This window comes from Clupea harengus, chromosome 21 (genome assembly GCF_900700415.2).
Source record: "Clupea harengus chromosome 21, Ch_v2.0.2, whole genome shotgun sequence".
Taxonomy (NCBI): Eukaryota; Metazoa; Chordata; class Actinopteri; order Clupeiformes; family Clupeidae; genus Clupea; species Clupea harengus.
The window spans coordinates 729,027-748,992 of record NC_045172.1 but is presented as its reverse complement, the minus strand read 5'-3'; the positions used below and the strand labels follow the sequence as shown (position 1 = coordinate 748,992).

At 42.2% G+C, this 19,966-nt stretch overlaps 1 long non-coding RNA gene and 1 gene segment (V, D, J or C); one reads left to right on the top strand and one right to left on the bottom strand.

Annotated features, from left to right (window-relative positions):
* Positions 1-4,617: 4,617 nt before the first annotated feature.
* On the bottom strand, positions 4,618-8,058 carry LOC105896509. The segment is given in 4 exon segments: positions 4,618-5,277; positions 6,420-6,453; positions 7,501-7,811; positions 7,961-8,058. Coding segments are annotated over 4 exon segments (729 nt in total).
* A 4,276-nt stretch (positions 8,059-12,334) lies between these two features.
* Positions 12,335-18,679, top strand: LOC122128607. The gene is made up of 3 exons (XR_006151488.1): positions 12,335-12,390; positions 12,817-12,818; positions 18,445-18,679. It is a non-coding gene; the product is annotated as an uncharacterized LOC122128607 (long non-coding RNA).
* Positions 18,680-19,966: the final 1,287 nt, after the last annotated feature.

Below are 19,966 nucleotides of genomic sequence, written 5' to 3'. Positions count from 1 at the left end.
AGCCAAACATTTCACTCCCTCTCTTTCTATCCTTCTTTCTCTCCTTACTGACACGCAGCAGCCTAGCAACCACCATGACTCCCCTAGCAATGCCCTAGCAATCAGCCTAGCAACCACTTCAATTACCATAGCAACTACCTCAACTAACCTAGCAACACCCTAGGAACCACTGCCATCATGACAACTTAGCAACCACCATAGAAAAAACCCTTGATTACCATACCAACATCTTAGCAACCACCTTGACTACCAATGCAGCACCCTGGTAACTACTCTAGTAACCACAACTATTCTAGCATCACCCTTGCAATGACCATAGCAACCACCTTAAGTACTATACAAAGACCCTATAAACCACCCTGATTACCACAGTGACACCCAAGCAACCTTACCTGAATAGCTATACAGCTAAGCAACCAATGACACCCTAGCAACCACCTAAACTGCCATAGCAACACCGTAGCAACTGCCATAACCACCCTAGCAACCCCCATAGCAACAGCTCCAACAAATTCAGTCGCTTTTGGCCACAGGATTCACAACACCCTTACACGATGCTGAGAGGACTGAGCAGTAGTATTTTCAAGAGGAGGCAACACTAATTGGGGAACACCGAGGCAACATTGACAATTACACCCTGTCATTGTGTTGCTATGACAACTGGTTGTCATGACAACTAACAATTTAAGCTGTCTTGACAACTTGCCTGTATGGTGAACTGCTATACAGCATACATCTGCTGTCAACTAGGCGTATTAGACATTTCTGATCTAATGACAGTTATAAGTAAGACATTTGAATTCCATATTTACTTTTTTGTATTCATTCATACATTTTCTTGACTCAACTATAGACCTGGGGTGTTTTTGCTGAAAGCGTCGTTGAACAACTACCATAGTTAATAATTATCATTTTGAACACTCTCTCCACAACAACCAAGGTATTTTGTCAACGGCACTTTCGGGAGACACAGTCCTGTTGAGTAAGCTGTTATTTTTATTAATTTATTAGCTAGCACCACAAACTAAAGCTCCATTTTAATGGGACGCAAAATAGTTCAATTAAATTACACACACAAAACTAGCAATCTCTTTATATATATATATATATATATATATATATAATCTATAACAGGGGATCTACGCAGAGAGGGACGTGTAGTCTCATTTTAACCATTTTTAAGCCATAAATAGTCAACGTATCTCTAAAAGACTTGAAATCTTTTGAAATCAAACTATTACTGAGGCCTACCTCGTTTCCTTCCGTCATTGTGAGATCGGGAAGACTAGAATCCGCAAATACGAAAACAAACTTTTAAAATACGAAGCCGATAGCACTGATGAACTGTAATATTGTGTTGCTCAGTCAATTTGAAGTTCTGTGTGAGAAGACTTGAAACATAACCGTGGCATCACTGTGGCTAATGATCTAACAATAACGTCTCATGTGCGTCACAATGCTCTGATCTGCCCATGAGGCAGGAACACTGGCATTTCATGATTTCCAATTTAATAATAATCTAGGCCTCGGTAAATAAGTGGGCTGAGGGGTAATGTATGGTCCGCCGATCAGTATCGGATAATACATTCCAACAAGACCTTGCTATAAGAATGAGTAAAACTTGTACTGTACTATCAGCTTTGAGCATTTTTCTCGTCATATTTCATTTTAAACGCATTGGCACGCATATGAGAACCGTTTAGACGCAATTTAAATGTTTAACCGTTTTAGAATCGAACTAATCTTCGCTTTTTTCCATATAATACTGTCTCGTCCGTGTTTCCATTTGCGTTCTCCAACCCCTCTGTGTCAGAAAAACCCCGACATCCACATTTTAAAATGGTGTTTAGCTAGTTTGCACCTGAAATCTTTAACCTATATAATTACTTAATTGATGAATTGATCATCTGCAGTCTAAAGCAACTGCTTTGGCAATTTTGTAAAATGAGCAAACTATTCCTTAATTTACATCTACTGGACGTAGGCCTCGATCAAGGTCTCAGTAGGCCAAAATATAGATGAGCCAGTCATTTTGGAAACAAGTGCTGTGAACAGCTGATATAATTACCAGAGGCGTGTGTCAAGAACAAAACGATGTATTTGCCCCCGCAATCTGAGCAGTCTAGATCTGGGCCTGCGTAGCAGCTTCTTCTTTGTTGGCGGGAAATTTTAGGATGTTGGTGCCTTTCTGCAGTCTGAAGATTTGAAGATTTTCGTTTTGCATGGTTAAGATTTTGACATCACCACTTCCCTTTCACGTTGAATAGCTCCTTCACCTTCTATCACAGTTCAACGGAGCTTAGATGATTGTGATCTTTAATGTATGCTATAACAAATGACACATGTTAAGACTTGAAGGTAATCATGGTATGGACAAACACACAAGGCTGTGAGCTGCACACAGTACCAACTATACAAATGCAGTAGAATTCCTCTGTCTCAAATGCTGTTAGGTCTATAAGATTACAAATTAATTATACCATAAAAACGGTCATATTTGCATTATTTTTAAATTAAAGCAAAGATATAACGATTTTTAGAAATGTATAAGGTTTTTTGTGTGTGTTTATATGTTAATTACCAATTATCCATGGTGGCAATGGTTTACAAGGCCATGGATAAAAAATACAACAGAAATTAAACTTTTTGTTGAATGGTAACTTTTGCAATAAATTGTTTAGGCAGCTTTTCAGCATTATGGAGTGTTTCAACTGTTCCATGGTATTGTTCCAACTGTACCCGATGTGGCCAGTAGGTGGCACTGTGCACACATGTAGAACGATCTTAATTCTAGTATTTCAAGTCTACGAGTGCGTGTGTGTGTTTGTGATATATGTCCATAATTATGCAGACTCCTGGACTTTCCAGATCACGTCCCTAAAAAGTTGACATGCAATGTCCACTAGTAAAAATGCATCAATTTTAAATTGTTCTTTCAAATTGAATTCAAATGTAATGACATTTTTCTCAATTTCTCCACAAATCTGATGAGCCATGATGGTGCAGCCTGTGGAGGTCAGCTGTTTGTGATGTCACAGAGTACATGGCTTTCCCAATCAAGAGCCCCAGAAATGTTCAATGGGGTTGAGGTCAGGTGACCTCACGACAGTCCATGACAGTCAGCACGCCTTGGTGTTCTTTGGTCTTCAAGTAGTTCTTGCAAAGCTTTGTTGTTTGTTGTCGTAATAATGGCCTCGGTTGACCAAAATGTGAAATTAAATCAGTTCAGTTACTTGGCTGTTAAATAAATCCATCATCTCTTTCCATCTGTCCATCTTTTAAGTAGTACTGGATAAGTGTTGAGTAAATATGTTTTTAGAAAATCTACTACAACGTTGCTAAAAAATATGCTTATCTGTTAGCGTTATATGACGACTCTCATGTCAATATCACATATTTAATTTAATACATTTCAGTGATAAATATCTTCAAAAGCAGAAAGTTATATTTTTATGTAAATTGATACACTGTCAATATTCAAAAGCAACTTAATAATATTTTTTCAGACCATCACATCTTGATAATGAGTAGGCTGTTTTAATAATTCAAGATACTTAATTAGAGTTGCTCAAACTTAATGGGTCACAGGAGACGAATGAATGAGATGAATGGGAAAAACTGATCTCTGGTCTTAATTATAAACCATTTGAAATACATTCATTCATGGGTCCCAGTTGTGGTTATTGACAATACGAGCTTGCACCAGATGGAAGTTCTTGACTTGAGATCCCATATATATATCAGATACTTGTCTAATTTCCCATATTACTTGTTTATATTATTTATTTAATTTAAACAATATTAATAGGCAGTTTGGCGATCAGTGTTTCCTCAATCATTGGGGCTTAGTAAATTGTCATTGTATTATTTGTCCACTAGATGAAGATAGAGAAACAAATCAATGTAACAGTTGTGTGAAAGTACAACACTGGGGTCAAATAAAAGTGTTTGTTGATGACACTATGCCAGTTCATTTAGCAATTTGTGCAGCATATTAGATTTTGTATCACATCTTTTGCCTCTTGTGGTATAAGTGTTTTTTAAAGTTCACAGAAGATGGTATAGGATAAATGTATTGGTGACATTTGGGCAACAATAGACCCAAGAATGATACATTTCTGAATTGAAGATTTAATGAATTCATGTTACTCGTATTAACATGAATAATGGAACCATGGGAAACTGAGAAAATGTATATCTTACATACTCTGTGACATGCTTTGCACAAAGTTGTTTAAATAAATAAGTAAATGCAAATGTTGGTTCATTTGTGAGATTTGTGTTTGTGAAAATGTAACAGGTCGGTTATGAGTCAACAGAGTCTTTCTGAGTGAAGTTGGCAGGTCGTGAGGGTGATGTTGAATATTTGCATAGTCATGGTTTGGTGCCTCAACAGCACCAAGAATAGATAACCTCTGTAGACAGATGTTCACTTGTCTCTTGGGGTGTGTGGATAAACTGTGAAAACTGGCTGGCATTTTCAGTTTTGATATTTATCATTAGAAAAAAGTTTGCCAATAAGGACCATGGGTTTAAGATTATAGACATTCAAAATATTTCCTATTGTATTCCATACACATGAAACACCATTTCTGAGAGAAGGAACAAACCATGAAGTGTAAAACATGAAGTTTTATTATTCTAATCTCAGTAACAGCATTGAAGCATCAGAGCATTCATAAACACATTTTTATCATTTCACACTAAAGCTGCAATACAGTACGCATTTTAGCCGGCTGATGAAGATGTAAGTCAGACATTCAGAGAAGAGAGCAGTCGACTCATCGGAGCAGAGACTAGATCCTACTGAGAGCAGTCGACTCATCGGAGCAGAGACTAGATCCTACTGAGAGCAGTCGACTCATCGGAGCAGAGACTAGATCCTACTGAGAGCAGTCGACTCATCGGAGCAGAGACTAGATCCTACTGAGAGCAGTCGACTCATCGGAGCAGAGACTAGATCCTACTGAGAGCAGTCGGCTTTGCTCAGGGCTTTAGTGACCGCTCTCTGAGATCCCTGGGTGGCCTCACAGACCACTGAAGTGGCTCCTTTCCACTGGCCATCACTGAGTGTCAGGGTGCTGCTCCAGCTGTACAGACCATCCTTCATGACCCCACGACTGGCCACTCCACTCTTACTGGTCCCATCCACCTTCCAGCTCAGGCTCCAGTCTGAGGGGAAGCCCTTGGCAGCCAGGCACACCAGTGTGGCAGAGCTCTTACTGCTCAGCTCCTCACTGGAGGGAGGCAGGACTGTCAGCGTGGGTTGGGTGTTTGCTGGAAGAGAGCATTGTTGAGGAGGTTAGAAATGATGGAGTCATTTACAGTAAAGGCAGAGAATAAAGAAAGATTACTTCTCTTTCTTTTCTCTGAATGTTCATTTTTATCAAAGTGTCAACACAGAAAACAGGAGTTGGTATAGAATAATGCTACATGTCCCTCTTATTTATATTTAAATATATGTATACATACTGTACATACAGTAGGTCTGGAATTCAGAATATCACAATGACTTCTGTTCTGTCAATATCAGATTTTCTCCTACTTGAACTAAGACAGAATTATTTCTTTAAACCATCTGCAGATCTTACACGTAATAACAGTTGTGCTTTCGTCTATAATAAAGTAGTTGACTTGAATTACAGGGCGCTCTGCATCGATGCAGCTGAGTACCCATTTGATCGATCATTCAGATGTGAATAAAGTGGAATGTGATGTGAACACAGACATGGTGGCATTATCTCCTCATCTTTAAGTGTCTAACCTGAAACACAGTAGTAAAGTAGTAAACTCTTCTACTGAATAGGACTTTTGCATAATACTCTCCCACATTCAGAATCAATCATGTTCTTCTGGTAGGGCTACAAGAATTAATGTCATACAAAAAAAAGGAAAAAAACATGAACCTAAACAGATACTTCTGAATTGATAACCCATGCGTCTAATAGAACCAAATCAAACCTAACAAAAGCGTAATATCTGCAGAACTATTTTAATATAAAGAATAGAACTGATTTATTGGCATATGATATATATTTCTGAGAAAAAGTAACTTACTGCCCACATCAAGTCGTGTGCCGCTCCCAAAAGTGTACCACAGTGATACGAACCCTATTTGCCCCCGTACAAAAACTCCCCTACTGCCTACGTTCAGGAGGATGAATAGGCACCTCATGCCATCAAGACCCTCAATTGTCATATTTTGGTCATCCTCTTTCATTAGGCAGAATCAGTTCTTAACTTCACACCGCCTTGAGTAAGTATCACTACATCCTATATTTTTTTCATAAATTCAGTGAGAACCCTTCATTCTTTTAAAGATAGATGAATATAAATATAAAATAAATATAAAAACATACAAGTTGCTTAATCTCTGACAAACAACAGAACTATTGTGATAACGTGGTTAGATTACTTACTGCCAACATCCAATCTGGTGCCGCCACCAAAAGTCTTCCACAGTGATACAAACTCTTTGAGAGGCTGTACAAAAACCTCTTCATGCTTGACTGAGTGGCTGCAGTGTGGAATTCCTCAACAAGCCTACGCTACAATGACCACCTTTGCTAAATATGAGCAACCAGTGTTATGAAACATGTATGGAATGAAATATGTATTCCTACCCAAGACGTCTCAATCGTTGGAACTCCAATGCCACTTCATGCCCCCATCCCTTTCCAAGTCCACTACTGCCAGTCTGTGGTGATGAGGTCTGAGAGAACAGAGTGGGGATTTAAAATCCTTCTTCCAAGCAGAATACTTCCACATCCTTGACTGGCACTGGGGGACTCTTCCACTAGTTTTCAGTTTAGGTTGGTTGCTGGTTTGGGTTGATGGTGCTGGTAGATTTCCTCAACCTGTGTTCTGGACTGCTGCCCTTAAAGTTTTATGGTAGCAGCATTGGGGTTTGATTTGATATTTGCTGGTATCTGATGAAGTCCATGGTGACATTCACTTTAATAAGTGGAGCGTGGTTTATGGAGGAAAACAGCCAACATCAAAGATCCACCCTTCTGCTTGACAGTCAGAACATGACCATTTTCAGCCATATTCCTGTTACACCAAACCTATCTCTGCTGTTCTCTGTCAAAAGTCCACTGAGTGATCCTGCAACAATTGCTAAATTGATCTTGTTGGTCACCTAAACCCTTCAGACATCTTGTGCTCTGATCATAGTTTGGGAGTTTGCTGATCTCAAAATGACACAAACCATCCTCACTATGTTTTGGTTCAGTGCTAAGACACCAGTGGTGGAATCTAGTCACACTGGGCCCCAGTGCATCTCATGATGACTTTTAGAATAGGATGGAACTGTATTAGATACAAACTCATGATCCTATCATCAGCTGGGCTCCAAAGGTCTGACCTACCAGTACAGCCCTCTGTCTACTGAGTGTTTGTTTCATCCTCTCAGCAGCTGCAGCAGGTTTCAGCTCCAGTCATTGCTGTCACTGTGACTGAGGGAGGTTTTTGTACGGCTCTGTATCACTGTGACAACACATAGGCACTACTGACTTCGTGCCAACTCATACAGTAATAATCTCCTGCATCTTCAGCCTGGACACCACTGATGGTCAGACTGAAGTCCGATCCTGCCCGTGAACCACTTCCAGCAAATCGTGGTGGAATCCCAGACTGGAGATCATTCACCTGATAAACTAAAAGATTAGGAGCTTCTCCATCTTTCTGCTGGTACCAGGATAGTGCCATAGCGATAATGCGAGAGCTGGTTTTACAGGTCAGAGTGACTGATTCTCCCAGATGAACACTTGCTGAGGGGCTCTGAGTTACAGTAATCTGCCCCATAGATTCTGAAAAATACAGAGAAACAAATAGATAAACACACAAATGAACAATATCATCAAACCCATATTTGACACTGTTCAGTTCAGTACATAAACAGATCAGGAGAGTGAATGTGCAGCTTGCATGAATCTCAATCACTCATTAAATATCTCACCTTCCACAAAGAATAAAACGGCCCAGATGAGAATGATGTTTGTCATTGTTCTTGAAGATTCTGCCAACATGAGCAATGGGTGTCACTAAGAGAGTGGAAGTTACAGATATAAACGCTTTAGGGGCACTGAAGCATAAGCTGCCAATGCAAAGTTGACTATGCAAATACTGTGTCTGGGTTGAGCACACACAATACAGAATGTGAGAGGCTTTTTCCCACCCTACAGGAAAGATGACTCTACTGTGTTTGATATGTTGCATGAATGTGTTGATGATTTTAAGGGCCCAAACATACATACAAAGAGCTGAGAGAGACAGACAGTGTTCAGTAATATTAACACTGTTTATGTATCATGCATTCAGAGATTTGACTGTGCATGTTGAGTAACAAATACATTTATGTGTAAAGAGTTAAAGACCATTGAGTGCAGCTGGGACACACTGCAGGGAGAGGGAAGTAAAGGGTTAATGAGAACCACAGATTGGGACAGTTTTCCCCAAACATGCAGTATCAATGTGCTGAATCTTTAGCCTGGACTTCTCCTCTGATCAGAGTAAAGCCAGACCCTGATCCACAGCAAGTAAACTGCTATACCAGATTGCTGACAGTGTGGAATATTCTCCATGTTCCTACCCAGGACAACCCGAGTCTACCTGACCTCCAACTGTCACGGAAATAAGATATATGAAAGGGTATGTTACTGTACGTATGTTAAAGGCTGTTACTGTACAGTTGATGTTCTGTTCCAAGTGTGACACTGTACAGAGTGTCCTTATGAGAATGGTGACAAAAGTGGTCTTTGCTTGTGTTCTGTTCCGTGTCAATGCTCCTCCTGAAAACTATCAGCCCTATGAAGAGGCCGTCTATCAAGACAGCATTGTAGAGCTGCCAAACTGAACTTCTTGGTCAAGCTAAGTTGTTACGTACAGAAATAATGTCCATAGAAACCTTCAGCCCCCATACATCTAGTATCAGTATAAACCCATCATCTCCTTAGTGAGCAGCCACTAGTCTAATATTCCAGGTTGATTTAGTGGCATCGGAACATTTACTTTAAGTTGAACGTAGGTGGAATTGAAAACAGACAACATGTTTTCAACAACAGAAAAAGCTGGCTGGAAAGTGGCACGTCAAACTGCACACAATACTGGATCCATTATCCCTTACATTCAGTGTATTTATGTACTTCTGGGATCCCTAGTCACTGTGGATATGACAGCATGGTCCATTTGAAATCAACTATTAGGAAACTACAGAAAAGATGGACGTCTCTGCTTGTCCATTCATTTTATGAACACAACACATTAATGGCAATGAGAGTCTCAAGAATCTGGGAGTCCAGTAGGAGAAGGACACAAGAGATTACTCCTGCATGAGTTGAGATGGACTCGGTATGGCGAGCTACACAAGAGCCTCCTCATTCAGACTGCATAGTGAAGTCACTGCTGCAGCTTGGAGCCACTGCAGGTGCTGAGGAAGTGAGAGGAGCAGTGAAGATGAACCACAGAGGGACAGGATTAGGCACAGAGACTGGGGAAGTTTTTGTACAGCATTAGTTCAATGTGTGAACACCCAGTCAAGGTCATCCACACAGTAGCAGTCTCCTGAGTCTTCAGTCTGCCCCTCCCTAATGGTCAGGGTGAACTCAGACCTTTACCCTCTGCCACTGAACCGAGCTGGAATGCCAGAATGCCGGGAGCTGGAAAGATGTATTCATAGTCTGGGATTCTCTCCAGGTTTCTGTTGGTAGTCATGAATACATGGTTTACCTGTGTGTTTACCTTCATACCAGCAGTCTGGTTTGCAGTGTAATGCATCAGCAAGGCAGAAAAGAAGGACTACTAGTTCTTCTTATCAGCCCTTGCTTACACACACACACACAGAAGGTACACTTTTAAGCACATACACAGAGTTAGAACCGTCAGCACTTAAGAATCAAAGATATACAGAAACAGAGAAGTCATGTTTCAGCAAACAAAGGCATATGGTTTATACACATACATACTTGATTAAAGTCAGAGTTTCATATTTCCCTATCAAATAACTATTTATTTTTTTACACATAAGATTCATGGAAGACAATTCACTGTGGAACTTGATGTTGTCTTATGACATCAGCCAGCAATCTCCAATCCAACACTTTGCTCCATCACTGTGTGAAGGTGTCTGCTCTACTGTCCCTGTCATTAACTGGCGAAGAGTTAACTCAAGTCGTATTCTCAAACAAACACACACATTATTTTAAAACGTGATTATGCTCATATGTTTTAATGGACCAAAGCCCAAACACAACACACAGCTTCCGTCATCACCAGCCCACTGCCTGAGGTTCTACAGAGTTGGAAGGACATTTCAAATAATAAAAATAATAATTTTATGTCACAAACATTACTAGACAGTATTCATGGAGTTATGAAAGAAAATGTATGTATGAACCTTTGTGTTTAGTGGTTTCAGTTTTATGTCACCCTTTCTAATATTAACAATAAAGATGAGTAAGGGAGATGTCTTCTGTGAAATGAAACATGGCTGTTATAGTTCAGACTCTTTTAGGTAGTGAAACTGGGAGGATGTTAACATTTGCATCGCCAGAGCACCGTTTTAGCTCCCAGAATAGAGTAGCTCTTCAACCAGATGTTGATCTGTCCCAAGAGAGATGTTAGCAGACTGTTCCAAATCATTTGCGATGCGTATTTTTTATCAACTAAAATACTATCTATTATCTTTATTATAGTACTTGCATTAGCACTAAACACGAAGGATTGAACCGACCTTTTGTGCATTTCACTTCAAATATCTCTTACAGAGCATTTATAAGAAGGTTAAAACAGTTAACAGTTCATTTGCAGGACAGGCAGGTTTGCAGAATAGTTATTTTTTCTAGGTATTAAAACAGAGAATAGAATTGAATGTCTCCCATATTGAAATTCAAGAAGTACATACACTAGGACTAGAATTCATGATATCACCATAACTTCTATTCTGTCAGAATCAGATTTTCTCCTTTACCACGTAATTCAACTAAGACTAAGGATTATCTAGTCTACAATAAAGAAGGGCATTTACATTGAATGGTCCTGTATTTAGCACATATTTATCCAAAATAACTTACATTCTGCTGTGGCCAGGAATTAAACCCAGATCAACCATCTGAAGGGTGGTGACACTAACCACTGCACCATCAACCCAAGTTTGGATGTGATTATGCACTTACTTTACAGGAGTGCCAAGGGACGCTCTCATTTGGAGACCTGGTAACCTGTGCTAGTGTGGACACGTGTTATATGACGGCTGTATTAATCCTAGTACTCTATCCCAGGGTGCACTTTGCTTTCACAGACATGTGGCCAGCTGGTCTTTAAGGGCACAAGTGAAATCAAACTAGGTACTTATCAGTTGTCCGCTATTGCCCACCAAGACCACTTCGTTCCCAGAGTGCAGGCCTCCTTGTAATACCAAGAATATCAAAAAGCACAATAGGAGGCAGAGCCTTCAGCTATCGAGCCCCCTCCTGTGGAATAACCTTCCTGCCTCCATCCGAGATGCAGACACCCTTTCCATATTCAAATCGAGACTAAAGACATTCCTCTTTAGTGCATCCTATAGTCTCGAATAATTGCGTCAAAAAAACTCATCACCTGTCGGGCCAGCCAGCTAGCATAACTAAACATAACTCATCACAACTAAACACATACAAAATCCCCAAAACCAATAAAACAGGGCAACAGACAGCGTATGTTGTACCGTGAAGTTGGGCCTTTATGGATCCCGTGTACAGCATACAGCACGTGTTGCGGCTGTCACCGGTCAATTGGGCACTGCTGGGTATCCTGCCATCCTAACTCAAATATGCATGCACCATCAGCCAAACATAACTAAACTATACAAAACATACACCTGCCCAGGCAGCCTCTCTCTCTCCTTTTATATCCTACTGCCAATGCCTGCCTATATTGACACTGATAAAATGGCCATAGTACCTACTGTTAATTGACTACCTACAAGTATCTCCTTATCTGTCAATCAAATTGATGACTGCTTACAAAATGTTTCTCTCTCTTATAGCATGTTCCAAAGGCTGATGGATGTCGAAACATTGCTCCTCACCACCACTACTCCTCCTCATCCACGCATAATGACAGCCAAACTCTACCCACTCACTCTGTCTCTTTCTTCCTCCCCTACTTTAGACTATCGTCACTGTGGGACACTGCTGTAGTCTCTCCACCTGGTCTACCGGCAGAAACCCCTTGGTCTCACATGCACCCAAAACCACCGTACTGCCGCACACTTACCCATACCCTATTCTAGCATCTATATGCAATATATATCATTGCCACCACCGACTTGTTTTTCTGTTCCTACTCTTCTTTCCCCTGTAACCCTATGAGCACACTGTTTACCCTCTGAACCTGTTTTTGTATGTATCCGTCACGTCAGCTAAGGCCGAGTAAAACAGGTTTGGAACCAAAGGCAGACAAAGGCAACAAAGTATCTTCAAAAGGAGTATTTTAATAAACCTTTCAGCAGTATGAATGTCTTTCAAAAAACAGAGGCAGGAGATCCAACAGAAAAAACAGCAAAGCTCAGAAGATACAAAACATGGGGATCTCAATGAGGCATGGCAGGCAGCATAAGACAGAAACATAAAAACTCACAGGCCAGGGCTAGATGCACAGTCCAATAAAACCCACAAAGGGTTAAATCCAAAATCCAAAGGAATCCAGGCAAAAACAGACAGGCAGGAAAAATGCAATAAGAAAAACGTGGCAAGAGAGGTGTCCAGGTAAGCGAAGAGATAATCCAGCACTGAATCTTCTTCTTCTTCTTTCGCTTTAATGGCAGGTTACACGTAGTGGTGCATGCTGCCACCTACAGATCACTGTAAACATTGCAGTTTTGGGCATCTCAGTAACACAAAACAAAGAAAAGAAATAACAATAATAATACCAAAAGGGATATTCATATTCTCTTGTATAGCCCTGCTATTTTGAGGAACTTGACCAGTTCCCCTGGCCTTATTCCCTCCCCCAGAACCTCAGCCAGACCGAATCCCGAGCATCCAGCTCCCTGCAGTTGTTCCCTCCAATGCTCCCTGTGACCCTGGTAGGTGGGACAGACGAGCAATACATGCTCCACAGTTTCCTCTTGGCCTGGACACCACATGCAATTTCCTGTGTCTGTCCCACCTACCCTGTATTGGGTGCTATTCAGCCGGGTATGGCCAATCCTCAGCCTGGCGACCACTATTTCATCCTTCCTGCAACCTCTAACTCTGGCTTCTCTCCCAACCTCTCTGTGTATTGCATACATATGCCTGCCTTTAGGACTTGTATTCCACTGGATCTGCCACTGCTTTGTCAGAGCCCTCCTTATAAAAACTTTTACCTCCCCCCTCCCAAGCTTAGTGTTGACCTGTGGCTCTGGATTTTCTAGCGCCTTCTTGGCTAGGCCATCCGCCTTCTCATTGCCCCATATCCCCACATGGGCTGGGATCCACAGGAAAGTCACAGAGGCCCCTCTCTGCTCCAGCCTATATAGGCATAGGTAGACTTCATTCAGTAAATCCATTCTACAGGATCTAAATGACTGTATACTGCCCAACACTGCTGCAGAGTCAGAGCAAATAAGCCCCTCCTCTTGCCCAGTCTCCTCAACCCACTCTAGTGCTTTAATGATGGCAATTAGCTCTGTGGTGTACACAGACACCTCATCCGTCAGCCTCCAGGAGGCACAGACACCCATCCCCTTCACAACCATGGCAGCTGCAGTTTTCCCAGATTCTGGGTCCTTTGATCCATCAGTATATATCTGGACAGGTCTAGCATATGTACACCCAATGTGGTCTAGTGCGTACCCAGCCACGTACTGCTTCTCCTGTTCTTCCTGGGCATATTTCAATATGCTCATGTCCACTATAGGCATGGGGAACAACCATGGTGGCACTGGTGACATGGCTACTGTCGGACTAACCATTCCCTCTTTCAACCCCGCTTCCTGTACCCATTCCCTCACCCTCCACCCAAACCCCTTGCCTTTTTTGGCCTCGTACTCCCAGCATGGCTCTATCACTCTTTTTGCAGGATTCCCTCGATTGTGGCCTTCCAGGTTTGACCAGTAGGCTAGGGACAGCTTTTTCCTTCTGATTGCTAAAGGCATTTCCCCCAGCTCAACATGTAAACTCACTATTGGGGAGGATTGAAGTGCTCCACAACAAAGCCTCAGCGCTCGTGACTGTATTCTCTCCAGCTTCATGAGTCGAGAATCAGACGCAGATCCATAGACAAAGCTACCATAATCTATTGCTGAACGCAGGAGGGCATAATATAGTGTCATTAAGGAGGATCGGCTTGCCCCCCATTCCATCCCTGTCAGACATCGCATAACATTTAATACTCTCTTGCACTTTGTCTCCAATTTGTCAATATGTGCTTTCCATGTGAGCCTTCTGTCAAACCAAAGCCCTAGATACCTGGCAACCTCAACTCGTTCAAGTGGTTCCCCATACATGTACAGTTTAACATTATCAGCAACTGTCCTTTTTGTGAAGAATTCACAGTAAGTTTTTGCCACTGAGAATCTGAATCCCCAGTCACCAGCCCATCCTACAACTGCCTCAATTGCTTGTTGGATCTTACTGACTATAAAATTAATGTTCCTTCCCCTCCTCCACAATGCCCCATCATCTGCATATAGTGAGACCTCTATGTCTGGGCTTACCCTCCTAAACACCTCATTTACCATGATGTTGAACAACACAGGGCTGATAACACTGCCCTGGGGCGTGCCATTCTGCACCTCAGTCACTGTAGACACGTCTGCCCCCACCCTCACCTGAATTGTACGCCCAAATAGGAAGCTCAGTATCCAGTTAAATAGCCTCCCTCCCACCCCAAGCTTTTTAAGCTGTATCATGAGGCCCTCCTTCCACAACATGTCATAGGCCTTCTCGATGTCAAAAAAGACAGCCACTAGAACCTCTTTCATTGCTAAGGCTTTTCTAATGTCAGTCTCAAGCCTAATCATAGCATCCAGCGTAGACCTCCCCTTCCTAAACCCACTTTGGTATCCTGCAAATAGACCCTTGCTTTCCATAAAGTATGTTAACCTGTTAACCAGTATTCTCTCCATCAGTTTGCACATGTTAGAAGTAAGAGCAATAGGCCTGTAGCTAGCTGCCTTTGAAGGGTCTTTCCCTGGCTTGGCTATTGGGATGACAAGTGAATGCTTCCACACATCTGGCACCTTTCCTTCTGACCATATTCTATTAAATACTTCCACCACCTTTTTAAGCACCTCATCAGATACATGCTTCAACATTATGTAGCACACTTCATCTTGACCTGGCGCAGTATTGGAGGTATTGATGAGGGCACATTTAAGCTCAAATAATGTGATATCCCTATCCATAATGCTGTTGCAATCTGTTTGCCTTTCACATACATTTCCCCACTCTCTCAGGGTTGCTTGTCTCCGCTCCACCAACGGTTCTTCCAGGTTATCTGTGCTATGAGCTTTGGCAAATGCAGTCTTCAATAGCTCTGCCTTATCTTTTGCTGAGCTTGCCACACTATTTCCCTCAACCAAAACAGGAATAGATCTCCCTCTAAATACCCCCATCATCTTTTTAACCATACCCCACACCTGTTCTATCTGGACATATGTTCCAAGTTGACTGCAGTATTCCCTCCAACATTTCCTTTTTGCATCTTTAATAACTTTCCTAGCCTTGGCCCTTGCCTTCTGATATTCCACCACTTTCTCAGGGGTGAGCGTAATTCGCAACACCCTAAATGCTTTATTGCGTGTTTGGATTGCTTCAGTACACTCCTTGGTCCACCATGGTACTATCTTCCTCCTACCTCTCCCTTGGGATCTGGGTACTGCAGCTGCAGTTGCAGTCAAAAACACATCAGATAGGCTTCTTGCCATGTCATTGACCTCTCCTGTGATCTGTACCTGGCCCACCCTGGTTTCACAAACTTCATTAAACAATTCCCAGTCTGCCTCTTTCCAATGCCACTTCCCCGGACACCAATTCACCTCTCTGTTTACTTCTACAGCTATTTTGCAAATTAAAGGGAAGTGATCACTTCCTATAGTGGAATGCTCCAGTATATCCCACTCACTTAACCCGGCTAATGTACTGGATACACATGTGAGATCCAGAGCTGATAGTGCTCCAGTTCTAACATTCACTCTGGTGCCTCGCCCATCATTTAGGCATACAAGTGTCTCATTGTCCATGAACTCCTCTAAAACTTCACCATTCCTATTTGTGACATCACAACCCCACAGAGAGTTATGTGCGTTGAAATCCCCACACCACACAACCCTTTTACCCTCTCTCTGCACCACTCTTTCCAGATACTCCACTGTTAGGTCATTACAGGGATTGTAAAAATTAACTATTATGACACTATCCCCTCTTGTCCACCACATTTCCACCGCCACACACTCACTATCACCCACTATTAATTCCCTGTATGGTAGACCCTCTTTCACAAAGGTGCAACATCCACCCCCATGCCCTTCCCTCCTATCTTTCCGTACTGACGTGTAACCCGGGACTACAAACTGTAAGTGAGGGACTAACCATGTCTCTTGTATACATAAAACGTCAGGTAAAACAGGTAGATCATATACAAATTTCTTAAATTCCTGCCCATTCGCCACTAGGCTTCTAGCATTCCACTGTAATATGGTTAATGGGGTTCCTGTCATCCTTCAGGCTGTGATGATTCAACATTTCCCTCTGATAGCTTTTTCATCACCTCTTCCACAGGCACACTAGCCATGTCCAAATGTGTCTTTGCAGCTTGCATTATTATCCTGATGCGATCTGTACGTGTAGTTGCTTGGGCAGAGCAGTTAATAACCTTAATTATAAAAGCTAGAAAATCTGTCTTAGCCACCTGCATTGTATCCACTCGTACTGGGGAGTCGCCCCTGCCTTGTACTTCACCCTGCATTGATGCCTCTTTCTGATTTACCCTCTGATTGGTTGCAGGCTCTTTTGCTTTAACCTGTTTGACAGCCTCTGCATATGACACCTGGTTAACTGCCCTATATTTTTGTACCTCCTGTTCCTCCTGCTGTTTAACACAACCCTGAAATGCTGCGCTATGTGCCCCACCACAATTGCAGCATCTGGGCTGCACTCCCTCCCCACAGTGTCCATAGTCGTGATCTCCTCCGCATCTACAACATCTCCTTGCCCCTCTGCAGACTGCTGCGACATGCCCCAGCCTTTGGCATTTAAAGCACCTGAGCGGTGCCGGCACATATGGCCTGACTGGGTAGCAAACATATCCAATCATCACACGTTTAGGAAGCTGCAGTTCACTGAACTGCAGCAAGATCGTTGTGCTTGGAACCTTTTTACCCTCCTTGGTAGTGTGAAATCGTGTTGCCTTCACTAGTGTCCCTCCCTCCATACAGGTTTTCATTACCTCTTCAGAAATATTCATAGGGACACCAGTAATGACTCCTTTTGTTCCATCTCTTACTCCCACCTCCACACATTCCACATCCTCCTTCCCTAGCTTACTCAAACTTAAAGCCTTCTGTTTTTGCTGGCTAGACTTGCAAAACACTATGATCCTATTGTTGCTTATATACCTTGCTGATACCACCTCTCCAACAGCTTCTTTTATCAGCTTGGTTAGACGCATTGGATTGGAAATGTCATGTTTAGATATATCCTCATTGAATTTCATCAAAACTTTAAACTCGTCCTCCTCCATTCTTCTACCTTTACTAGCTAAGCTTTCGTCGCCATTATCACCACCACCACCACTTCCCTTTCTCTTTTTCGCCCCTCCGCGCCCAGCACCCTGAGATTCGACATCCATATCACTTTCACTATTCCTTATAGAGCCTGGCATATTACCGCCAAATGAAAGAAAAATAAAGCAAAAGTGCCGGCCAGCCGACGGCCGTCGGACCGACACCCTCGCTCTACCAAAACAAACAAAAAGCTTCCAAAGCAAACGAAAAACACTCACTGATACAGACTCCTGCGAAAAAAAAAAAAAACTTCGTGTCCACGATAGCGTCTACCTCCCCCTCGACACTTTTCCACGGACTCCGAAACAATCTCTGTGTCGAGCTTGGACTCACAGGAATGTTTACCTCTCCAGTCGACAGTCAGCTCCAGCCCTAACTTTGGTCAAGCTCCAGCACTGAATGTTCTTCAGAGCACGGTTTAACACAGGCAGTGATGAGGTCCAATTAGACACAGGTGTGTGACCAGGCACAGGGAAGAAACGAGGCTTCATTAGCAACAGGAGTGTTAGGCCAGGCACAGGGAAGAGATGAGGTCCAATTAGCCACAGGTGTGTTAGACCAGGCACCTGGAAGAGTCAGTGAGTTAAGCATGGCAAACCTGAAGCGGGGAGGGAGAGGGAGAGAGCGCGCGCGCACACACACACGACATGGGCCACATGACATAGAAAACATAGATCTGGCTCAGATCGTGACAGTATCTACCAGATGATGTTTGTATATATATTATGTACATCTACCACATGCATGCGGTGTATATCAACCACTTGTTGTTTCCCTTCCCCTTCTGCCACACAACCCCCACCCCCCCTTTCTTTCTCCTCCTGGCCGACCTCAAGCAGATGGGTCCCCCCTTATGTGCTGCGGTTCTGCTTAACGTCCCTACCTGATTAACAGGGAGTTTTTCTTTGCCCCTGTTGCCATTGTGCTTGCGCTAAGGGGGTCCAGGCACTGGGCTCTGTAAAGCACCTTGAGACAATTGTATTGTTTTAGCGCTATATAAATGAAATTGAATTGAATTGAATTGAGTTTTCCAGAGGCTGTTTTTTTTCTACATCTGCAACTTCTCATCAAAACACAATGCAAAGCTAACCTTTCAGCTTCAAGCCTGTGATATATCTTACAATTAAGCACTGTTCGATTCATACGATTTGATATTTTAATATGAGAATAAAATCAATTAAAAGCTGTTTTACTACTTTTACTACTATTGGGAAAGAACTGATTATACTGTATTAACAGTCTTGATGTGAACTTTTATGTAAAACAATGTTAAACTGTAGTGAGTAATTTCTTGTAACATCTTGTAAACATCTTGTAAACAGTCGTCATGTTAAAATGTTGATTGTTACAGGATACATTTGAATGTCTAAATCATCAATTATTCATCATATTTTTTCCATATTTGGACGATGGGTCATACCATTTCAAAGTCCTTTAGCTATGTAACTACCCAAGTATAGACATTTATTCACACATCAGCCAGACTATATATCGTAAATGTAAGAGTTTGGATTGATCATTTCCATCTGACCCAGGATGTAGTTTCGCCCATTTCAACATCTGGATCAATTCTAGCTCTAAAGACATAAAAGGTACAACATCGCTAGAGCCGCTATAAAAGACCTACCTGAATGTCCTGACAGGGTCTATTCACTTGCCATACTCATTTACATACCTATCTATAATAACCTGATCCCAGGTTCCCATGCCTCTAGTGACCCAATGATGCAACATGAAATGACCATAGCGTGTAGAACAGGACAGCGTGTCATCATGAATAGGGTATAGATCTGTGAAGTGAAGACAATCAACAATAGTTCTAAACACACCAGTCAGTAAACCAAGTAGTGGTTATGGTAAAAAATATTTAATGTTTTGAAATGCCCAAATTAAAATCTGGACTTTAATCAAATAGACATGTAGTGACAGAACATGACGCAGGGGGTTATAAGAAAGGGAGAGATTAACCCACCCCAGCACTGTTCACCTAACTAGTCTGGCCCGCCTCACTCCTGGCTGCAGCCAAGCATCAATCACACCGGGTCACCACACAGACATACTGTATCTCAACCTCAACAGTTCAGAGGACTACTACCAGAGACAACAACAGATACACCTCAAGAAGATTTAGTTCAGATTCATTCTCGACTCCAAGTAGTCTGTGAGCGCCTCAGCCACAACCACTGGCTCGCTTTTTCAGCAGCCTCAGAAAACTCT